This window comes from Lottia gigantea (assembly GCF_000327385.1).
Source record: "Lottia gigantea unplaced genomic scaffold LOTGIsca_46, whole genome shotgun sequence".
NCBI lineage: Eukaryota > Metazoa > Mollusca > Gastropoda > Lottiidae > Lottia > Lottia gigantea.
In genome coordinates this window covers 1,773,523-1,785,213 of record NW_008709614.1, presented here as the reverse complement: position 1 = coordinate 1,785,213, position 11,691 = coordinate 1,773,523, and the positions used below count along the sequence as shown (strand labels likewise).

The 11,691-nt window shown below is 33.6% G+C and overlaps 1 protein-coding gene across 1 annotated transcript; it reads left to right on the top strand.

The window, feature by feature from the left end:
- Positions 1–7,348: 7,348 nt before the first annotated feature.
- On the top strand, positions 7,349–8,445 carry LOTGIDRAFT_234096 (hypothetical protein; the record flags this gene model as incomplete). The annotated part of the gene is made up of 4 exons (XM_009061214.1): positions 7,349–7,475; positions 7,638–7,984; positions 8,213–8,353; positions 8,419–8,445. Exons 1-4 carry the CDS (start codon positions 7,439–7,441, stop codon positions 8,443–8,445), a joined length of 552 nt encoding a protein of 183 aa, XP_009059462.1. The 5' UTR covers positions 7,349–7,438.
- Between the last annotated feature and the right edge of the window lie 3,246 nt (positions 8,446–11,691).

The following is an 11,691-nucleotide window of genomic DNA, read 5'->3' as shown; positions in this document are numbered from 1 at the left end:
TGTTCATTTCTTGCAATTGATTTGAGACATTGTCTTGATGGATACACACTTTTAACAGTTGTTCATTTCTTGCAATTGATTTGAGGCATTGTCTTGATGGATACACACTTTTAACAGTTGTTTATTTCTTGAAGTTGGATTATAGTATTGGACCTTGTACCTGTTGATGAAAGATTTTCAAATGCGAACTCTTCCCAAATGTCTCATCAGACACTTTCCCAACCCATTGGTTAGACGATCTTTTAAAAGATATTGATATTATGTGTAGATAATCGTTATTGTGTTATTCACCTGAGATTCCCGTGATTGACGTTTCAGTACCCAATGGGGTCAGCTAGATTGTTATGATCATGTTATTGAAAGAAAAGATAAACAACACGGAAGTCAAGTCTAAAACTCCTTTTGTAGTTAATATTCGTCAACTTGTCCCGTCAGAACGAACAAAAAATACTTATGAAAAAAACAAAAAATATATTTATCTATAAAAAAAAAAACCAAAAAACTAACATTTATCACGATATGGCGATATTTGAGTATTTTTTAACGATATAAATTGCTATACACTGGAATATCTCTTATCCCTTTAAACACTCATTGTTTTTTTTTTAAGATGATCGTTAAAAAGGTTAATTGATTCTTCTCTATTATTCATTAGTTGTTAATTACAAAACAGATTGATTGCTTTTAATTATTTATTTAATCAATTGAAACTGAAGTGTTGTTTTGAACGCATTCGAGACAGAAAGTTTAGGTGCGGATGATACATAGTCTCAAGGTATGAAGGTTGGCTGGCAGAGGTGCAGAATGAATCGTGAAAATAATTTAGCAAGGGGATTCCTAGCTTTATCATATTAGGTGACTCCCCAATGCGTCTGTAGTAACTTTAAAGATGCTACGCCGGCATCAATATTTTAATTCTTCTACTATCGAATTTGAAGATATCCCAATCCAACGTCACGTGCCGAATTCGGTTGCAACAGTTTTTCTGCAAAAAAAATATTCCAAATTGACACCTTATTCTATTCAAGTTGATATGTCGACATGGAGCTCATTGGGATACTTTATATCTATGGGATCAGTGTATAGTTCTCTGCTCTGTACGATTTCAACATTAAACGACTGACAGGTCCGTAATCAGTCTTGATTGTTCTGAGGAGCAAGCAATATATCCGGAGGAACTGTAACTACATATCCGCAATAGTATTGTTAAGCTACGATAGTCCCCTTTCTTGTATCATAAAATGCAGTGATTTGATTGGAATGAACGCTAGCGAATACATCCCATCAGAACTCTTGCCATAATAGTTTGGCTTAATTGTTTACACACTTTGTGTTGAGGCCTCATATTGGCTGAATTCCTTTGCGTACAATCCAATCAAATGGTGACATGACTTCTCTAAAACTTTAAAGGTGTCTATTGCAGAATGATATAAGACAAAGTTCGCAAAAGGTTGACAGTTTATATATATAGGGCGGCTCAGAGTATAACTGTTTAAATTGTTGGGTAGAACGTGTTTATTCGCTGATAATAAATTGGGCGGAGATGAGAGGGGAGGGAATGTTCCAAGGCATTATATTTTAAGCTGTTCGAGATAGAGAACAGTCTCAGTTATTGCAAAGAGCTGATAGTAGGAAGTTTATTTTTGAGCAGTTCACAACAGCACAGTTCGTGAATTTTTTATTAAACGCTTGGGTGAGATTAATCAATTCTTACTTTTGATTGCGAACCCCATTTAATAGATAAAATTTGTTCACAATACCTATAAAATGCAGATTTTGGATAGAGAAGTCTTTGTTTGGCAACGAGCTGATACTTAACACATTATTTTGTGTTAACTTTGAACTGTTCACAGGATAGTTCGTAAATCTTTCTTGAGTGAATGTAATCAAAGGGAACCCTACTCATGCAAGATCACAAACCCCTTTCAAATGTGAAAATGTGGTCACAAAACCTTTATACTGAAGATTTGAATACTCTGATGGTAATAGGCTACACATACAATCCTCTAAGTGACTGCTGCAAATGAAAACTGAAATAACGCGCATTGTTTAAGTTTGGACTATTCGGCCATATGTCATTATTCACCATCTTAAAAGATCTGATTTTGTACCTATAAGAAAGATTTTTTCATAGTTTTACAAATAGAAAATGAAGTGTATATATTCAACCTGTTATTGACTTTTCATGTTGTTAAACCTGTGTACTTGTCAGGTATGAAATGAATCGTGTTATTATTAATTCAATACCTTTGTGAACGATTGAGTAAACCCCCACAATATATCCTTTATTTACTAGAGTTGAAGAATAATATTAACAGTATTGGTAAGGCTATATGTAAAGATTGATGAAATATTGATTCAATATAGGCTTCATAATGATCAGTTACAATCATATTTCAATTCACTAGTAATTATTGTGTTATCAAGATATTATGGTTGTTCTTATTTTCCTGATTACTTTAAGGTAAGAAAAAAATTAATCTTTCTTATTCATCTCCATTTTCAAATCGCATGGTGTATTGGTATTTTCTATTACTGTCATTACTGTCTGTGGGGTTGCATTATACAACAAGGTTTAAAACCGTTTATCATGGGGCCAAACTATATTTAACCTACACTTGAGCTATTGTTAAAGGCTATGGTGTCGAATTAAACTTGCTAAACTGTAGAGAATTCATATCTCAATTGATTTTACCTACAGGCTTATATAATTGTTAGCGTATTGATAAATATAGGCTATTTTTAGTCAAATTGACTCTATAATAGCTTACTGGAGAATTGGTTTTCCTAAAAAAAAAATCTGGGTCATAAGCTTAGGAATCGGAGGGGCTTCCCCGGCCCCTCCAAATATTATCTTTTCGGGCAGCGAAATTACTCTAGAAGGTACAATTCTTGACGGAACTAGGTAAAAATAGGATGCGCCCAATTGAAAATCAGAAAAATCGCAAAATATTGAATATAAGTTATTTCCCTTGTTCTTGAATATGCATTAAATTTTTAACGATCTTGAGCTAGTCGTTCACACAAAGGCGGACTATTATTGCCTTTCGCATACCGTTTATAGACAAACAGAGAAAAGATGGCTTTCCTTATATTTTAGTGTCACATTAAGCAAACTATTTGATTAATTGGTATTTCTAATGAATTATCATATCATGTCCTTATTGAATATAATTAAGAGTCATAAATGTCAATTACAGTCTGGATAAATCAAAAAAGTCTTTTTGACCTTTTTTGATCGGTCACTCATTGGTATTCTGGTGGTAATTCTCTTCTAATTTCGCTAATTATGAATTAATTATGGACAAACTGGTATTTTAGAACACCTATTATACTTTCTATTCATATAAGTATTAGCATTTTCATTTTCATAAATGAAAATAAGGGAAACCATTATTTAGATGAAATTTTTGGGGCAAATAATCAATACCAGTGTAGTTTGTATGCTAAGAGATGTTCAATGGATCTTGGGGAGTTCTCGAAGATTTCGTTTTTATAAAATTTTAAAATTCTACAGGGCAGGACATTTTTGTTTCTTCTGAATCTTTAACACAAGTAAATGAGAAACAAGAGCAATCTACAGGCCTATAAAAACAAAGAATTTTTAAGATTTATAATAGCAAATTACTAAAAAAATTATATAGAAGTTAAATCAACATAAACTTGTCCGGTTTTATTATCATTGTACTATTTCATTTCTTTGATAGTGTATAATAAGATTTTAAAATCAATACATAGAAACCATGAAATTTTCATCGACTTGAGAATAGACGAACAAAGAAAATAAAAGAATTAAAAATTTCTATGTAATTGCCGGCTGAAATTTTCATAAGATTAAAATTGGAGGTGTAAATTAGTGTTCTTACATTGAATTTTACAAAGACTATTGATCATATAGGAAGTGAATATCGAACCAAACATTTCTCTTGTTTGAAGAGAGAACAGATTATCCTGATGTTTTATGTAAAGGTTTCTTTCAAGGCAATAAACAGACATAGAATAAATTCCTCGTTAAAATTATGTGTCTGGCATCAACGGGCTTTGCCTCAAGTCATTTTGGGGTAATACTACATAACTCAACTCCTTATGGTGCACATTGTCTCAATTCCTTGTGAAGCATATATCGTCAGCGAGACGTTTACATTTACATCACTGCTTCATCACGACATATATCTAAAGCTGATGCGGAGTTAGCAAAACTTACGTTTTCGTTCGAAAAGTCCAAACATTGCAGACAGTGCCTATGATGCATGAAGTAGGCCCTATTTTAATTTTGTTGGTAATGAGTTTGATGAGTAATGAAATTTGTATGTACAACTTCTTGGTTAACTTGAAAACAGGCTTTATTCTTCTGTTGTTTCTTTTTTTTAGTTTGTACGAGGATGTCATTGGCAAGTCGCAGGATGATTTGGTAACACGGAAGTTAATACACAGTCTTTTAAATCAAACTACTTACGATCCAGCAATACGACCATTACAATTAGGTAATATTTATTCTCTACACACTGTCATGTTGCAAATAGAACTGATTAATGACAAAAAAACACATGTATATGTATAAAACAAGTCATTAGCTTTTAAACAGGGCCTTTCAACCTGTTTCTTCCTATTACCCTTTCAGGAACGTGTATTGCATTAGGCTACCCCTTTCCCCCAATAAATCCTTACAATTCGGTTTTCCCTGAAATCTTTTTCAAAACCCCTGTTTTAAACGGCTGAAAACCCCTGTTTTAAACGGCTGAAAACCCCTGTTTTAAACGGTTGAAAACTCCGGTTTTAAACGGTTTTTGGTGTAAATGTTTATCTCCCAAGGATGAACACTATGGAAAATCAGAAAAATCGAAAATATTTATTGAGCTATTGCCCTTGTTCACGAAAACTCTTTCAATTTTTAGCTCGTTAACACTCCAGAAGGCACAATTTTTGACGGAATTAGATAAAACTTGGTGAGAGTGTTAGCGATCACCCACGGATGCATCCTATTGAAAATCAGAAAAATAGAAAAATAACTAGTATGAGTTATTGCCCTTGTTCTTGAAAATGCGTTCAACTTTTAGCACTCTGGAAGGCACAGTTCTTGGCAGATTTTGACGAAACTTGGTGTGAGTATTACAAATTACCCAAAACTGAACCCTATTGAAAATCAGAATAACCAAAAAGTAATTAGTATGAGTTATTGCCCTTGTTCTTGAAAACACGTTCAATTTTTAGCCCATAAACATTCTAGAAGGCACAATTATTTATGGATTTTGACGAAACTTGGCAATATTATTCAGTATCGCCCCAAAAGTTCAAAAGAAGTGTAAGACTTAAGGTTGAATATTTCATACTGGTAAATTTTACCTCCGATACACCATAAGTTACTGCATCGACTATGACTGAAAATGTCTTTACTAAGATTTGAATTCTTCGATTTTTTATTCTTCAAATGGTAAAAGACACATGATTACAAGACCCATTGAATGAAACCAACATGTTAACATCTCAGTCGCATTCTGACTCCAGGCTAAAGATAATAAGATTGTCTTGGGAATAAGCTATTTTAAAACGGTACATAATACTCAATGTTTTCAATAATGATTGATACTACATATTTACTGTCTTTTGTTGTTTCAGAGCTACCAACAATAGTTGAAATCGATTTTGAATTCACTGGAATAGGGCCATTATTAGATACAGTTATGGTAATTAAACAAGTTGATTAAATTATTGAGTAATAACATTGCTATAAAGGAGTAATGTAATTACACACTTAATAAAATTGACATCATAATAGTGTGTTAAATAATGGACAATGTTATTTTTTTATTTTTTAACGTGATAATGTGTGAAACGATTTTTAATTCGTTATTTAAATTTCTAACCACATCATGTTGAAAGCTGTCTTGAGATTACCAATATATACTCCCCTTATTGCATATCACGAACCTCCGCTTTCTTTTCCTCAGCAATGGGTACAAATGGTACATACTGTGTACAGTCGTTTCCCCGACAAGGCAACTACAAGTTAATTTGTTTAATTTCCAGGAGATGACAGCAAGTTTCCATTTCCGGCAACAATGGACAGATCCGAGACTAGAATATACCGACTTAAACAGGAGTATAATCATAAGCCATAAATATTTAAAATCACTATGGGTACCTGATTTATATTTCCCGCATACCAATACAGAAACGGGGTTCGATGTTACTACACCAAATATCTTACTCAGGCTTTATCCCAATGGTACTGTACTCTATAGTCAAAGGTTCGTTAAAAGGGACAGATACGAATTGTATTGATTTATCAGCCGATAGAGTTTAATTTCAGATATCCGTAGCAGAATTAACAAAACCTGGCCGGTGAAATTTTGACTTTTAACATTCTCAGGTGCTCTTTATACGAATTTCACCATTTCATTGGACTTTGAACCATAGCCTGCATATAACAGTAACTCGTTTACGTGCTACTTGCTAAGGTGGACGAATCTGCAGTCCTACTATCCAATATTTACTAGTCATTCTCTATGTCATTTTTTCATTGCGCACAAAAGTGAGAAATACCAATATTATGACTTTATTTGAATATTTATTAGTAAATTGGAAATTTGAAATAGGACAACAAAAACAAATTACTTGCTCAGGTGGGGAAAAAACCTGACTATATATCAACTAGCATACTGATTTCCTTTAATTACTTTGGAGATCACGCAGATTTGTACGAAAAATGTGGTTTTTGCTTACAGAAGAAAGTACAACTCATAGATTATTATTGGCTAAATATTTGTTTTCGTGTTGAAAAACATGTACAGAAGAATTCTAAACTCTTGAAATATCATTGAAGCATCCGATTGATTGGCAAAGAATCCATTTTAAGTACAAAATGTTGATTTTCTGTTGACAGACTTCTAATAACTGTTCGATGTCTAATGGATTTGATCAAATTTCCACACGATAAACAGAAATGTAGGATTCAGGTTGAAAGTTGTGAGTACTTGCTATTTGTAACAATTAATTATTTATTTACGTATGTACGTGCTCTCATTCCAAAGAATCATCTGGTTAAACAGTAATTAGTCTTTCATTGCCCACAATTCACTCCGACAGGACGTTACCAATCACTCGCTAAAATCAGTCGATGTACGGCCACTTACAACTCTCTTGTTGCCCTCAATCTGAAGTTTCTGTCTGTTGCTTGTGTTCTCGTTTTCCATGACTTTCTTTGCTCTTATCACCCAATGTACCCCCCTCTGCGACTACTTTGTTCAGACGACATTAACATGTGGAGCTACGTGTCACGTTCAGATGAGGAGTATGTTATGTATGATTGTGAAATGTGTTAATGACTTTTTATTACAGATGGACACACAAATCATGAAATATCATTAATATGGTCAACTCGCAGTAACCTCTCGCCATTTTATCTGATGTATTTATTCCTGACTTTAAGTTAATCAATATGACAACCAAGACATGTGAAGCCAAATTTCAGACTGGTAAGTCTTCAGAAATAGCTACAGATCTGTCAATCATTATCTTGGGTAATATTTCAATGTCTAAATGCACATCATATTTTAGAAAGGAAGTCGACGTTTCACGATACAGTATATTCTTTTCTAACCTAATGTATGTAGGCCTACCTATTTCAACTATTGCAGGTCTGTTTCCATGTCTTTTTGCCGAACTGCTGCTGGAACGTGCAACAGGTTATTATGTAACCCAAACTTACATACCCAGTTTTCTTATCGTCACTCTGTCTTGGGTGTCGTTCTGGATAGATTATGATGCAGTACCAGCTCGTATATCTGTTGGCCTTCTGACTGTTCTCACAACAACTACCCAAAGTGCGGGTGTCCGAGCAGAGTTACCTAAAGTGCCTTATGTTAAAGCTATAGATGTGTGGTTGGTGTCCTGTCTTATATTTGTATTTGCTGCCTATATGGAGTACGCTGTAGTCACAGTTTTAGCAAGAAGACATCGAAAATTATATATTCAGGGACCAGAAGTAAGTTTTTAAAAATTCCTTTAAAACAATAATTGGTTCCTCAAATGCTAATCGTAATTGTTTTCAGATTTTGCAATGAAAAGGCAGAATATATATGGACCGAAACTGGCCAATAATGGTTGCATCGAAGCGCGTTGGATCCAATTCATATGGTTTCAATTAAATGAAGTGTAAATGAAATCATATATAATTTCTTCAAATAAATACTATACATGATTTTTTTTCCAGAATTTATCATTGAATAACAATTTACCAATAGAATATAATGAAAAAAGAAAATATTCTCTAAAAAGGACAAGTGAAATACCAGGAAAGACATTAAAAGAATCGAAAACTGTTGATTACTGCCCAGCACGCACTGTAGAAAAAGTATCACGATACGCATTTCCTTTGGGTTTTTTATTTTTTAATCTTGTTTATTGGATTTATTATAGCTTTTCGCCAGATTAAAAACAAAATAGTTTTCAATTTGTTTTGTTTTCATCATCCTTTGACAAAATACTGAAACACTGGTAAATATGACAGATAACAATGTCCTGGTATTATACGAGCATTTAAATGTGAATTTCCCTCTTGAGATCCATTTTAGATTTCAATGAATTTACGCAATGTTATCTTTCCCAAAATCGTCTAGTAGAACACGTGGTAATTAGGTGAGCAAAATATCATTTTATGACTGTCCTTGGCGTTCCATATAAGGGAAAAAACTCGAATCTTTCAATAGGATACATGTCATGTTTATGAGTTGTCACACGACTTATCTATCACCTCTAATAATGATCTACTGAAAGGTGAGGAAAAATAATTAAAAAAAACAATAAGAGAAGGGCCCATCTATTTATAGGAGAGGGTCTAATAATTGTATTGGCGTAGGAGGGGGGGGGGAGTAAATATTATATTTTCGGTAGTGTTTTCGGGTGATGCTCTAAAAATGATTAAGTTCTGAAAGAAACTAGCCTACCTCCCTCTCCAGCCCCAACTCGTCCCGTCTCGTATCAATTTGTGCTGTGCGTCCATTAGTAGTGGAAGTTGATATTGTGCAAGTTACTTACCCAATCGCTTGTGGTCGTGCATAGACCGTTGATATGTTCGTATTTTGGTCGTGATTCGTCTTTACACCCTACGATTCTTGCGATCGCCCACAAAGAAATGAAGTGATTTGGTCGTACAACAGACCAACTATGATATTGCTTCATTAAGCACACATTAAAGTTTAGTTCTTGCAATTTCAATAAACAATATCTCAATATTTCATTAAACGATTTTCATAATATATAAGAATTGAGAGATACACGGAATGCATTGTTATAGTAACTTACGATTTATGACATAATTCACCTACCACCGATTGTTTAGAATTGTTGAAGTAATTATCAAAGCCAATCAGATATCTAAGAATCAAGTTATGGTGTTGATAATGGACCATTTATACAAAATGTATACAGTTAAACTACAACATTATCATCTAAAAACTATACAAAACGTATTAAAATCCCCAGATCAATGAAATTCAATTTATATAAAATGTATAAGTCATTAGTTCATTAACAATAAACACCATCAAGAATCCATTTATTCTGTCACAACAAATGTGAGTCAATGTGTTTCATCTAATCCGGGACTCTCTGACTCTTACCTGGTATCTGGTTGTTTTTGAAAGTCAGCCAAAGACTTATTTAGACTTATCAAAGACAGATTTAGAACAGGCACACTCTGCTTAATGTTCATCTTCTGTTAAGCTGTATAATTAACATTTTTCATATACGGAAGTCATAAAACATAATATCCTGTCCAATCTGAGAAGTTTCGGATTAGATGTTGAACCAGGTATATTATATAAGTCACCTTTTCAGAAATCAGTGTTTGATGGACACTGCCAGCTATACAAGTGTAATTCAACCTAAATTGTTAAAACAACGATCTGGAAACACTGGATGTAGCACGATGGATTTAAAAACATTTTTTATAGTCTGTGAATAACTAACCGGATGATACTTCAATAAACATCGTTTTGATGCGAATACACCAAAGTATTTGTCTCTGTTAAACATTTTCATGGACTTCTTTGGATCACAGAGTCAATAGAACTAAAACACTACATCAACCTGATAAAGCTGGTTCTGGAAAGCAGTTATTTTAACTGGTAAATAAAATAATACCTTTCTCAACTGGAATAATGAACGACCGGCTTCCACAAAACAGATGGTTTCTTTTCAGCCAAGAAACAACTCTGCATGGACTTAAAGGTACCACTGATAACGGTAAACCCGTCTTTATCAGGTAATGTTAACTCATTGAATTTTACTAAGTCATTCGAGCTACTGCTCTCTTGGCACATATTTTTTCGTGGATCCGCCTTTAGTACAGCTCAATTACTTTTCAGTTACAGAAACAGATTTCATGTTTAGAAGACTTTTATACTTTGAATGAAAGAAATGTGTCCTTTTCCTGAGATTTTAGGCTCAGCTCGATTCAACAACATACAAACAAATCCAGTCAGTTCTTTCGAGAGAAGAAATAAGGCTTTATAAAGAACCTGAAAATATTGGTCTTGGGAATGAAATATAAATGTACAGTCAAGTAACCTAATTTCGTGGAAACCTATTATTCGTGGATTTCCGGAAAGGATTAATAATTTTTATGAGCGACCTTGCGAGACCTCCGCATTAGTTTGTTTTGATAAACAAGGGTTTTCTCTACAATATCAAATAGTAGAATGAATCCAGAAGTATCAAGCAAGGTAAAATGTATTAATGTATACTTTGACAAATACAAAATGGCGGATTTCACTTATTACTAAACGTCACCATTTTTTATCGGCCGAATTTCCTTAGAATCCCAAGCGGTAATCGGAATTCCAAGTGTCATCTGCTAGAATGTAGTCCAACAAAAGAAGTCACGTGATCAACTAGCGGATTCTGTGTCAGCAGAAAATTTCTATGGAAAACAAAGTGGACCATATTCTTATGTTGTTTCAGTGACTCAGCAATAAATCACGCTACGTATCATAATTTGTCGGTATTTGTTTGTCATTTTTTAAATCGTGGTTCTTTGAAGGAATTGTTACTAGTTATAATGAATTGATATTAAAGATAAATACTAAGAGATTTAATTATACCACCTGGTATCCATACAACGTGTTTTTCTAGACTTATTTATGGATCAAACATTGTACAGGTGAGGCATTCTGCCGCCGTTGCCGAGTTGGTTGCTCATGAAATATGGGTCAAAGTAAAGGATTCATAAAGAAAATCGAAATAAACCAATTTTAATTTTTTGGTAGAATATCTGAGGAAACCTCTAAGACAAATTTTTTTTTTCCTTTTTTTTAACTTTGACAAAATTCGGTGTTGAATCCTTAAATCCATGAAAATAGGTTACACCACTGTATAACAAGGTGGCTTCATTTCAGATTTTTTTGGTTGTCGATTCTAATAGCTGGTGTCTGTGGATGGTTGTACACTTCAGTAGATTTAGCAATTCAGATCAGTAAACACAAAACAAGAACAGTTTTTAAACGAGAATATCACCAATATTTGGATTTCCCTACAATAACGCTGTGTTTATCATGCCCTTTAAGCGTGCAAGGTATTAATATCACGGAGGAATTTAGACAAATTTTGATCGCAACTAGTAATTGGCGATTACTGAGGACTACAGGCTCAGATCTTAATCAAACTGCTTTCGACTATAGAATCTTGGCCGGT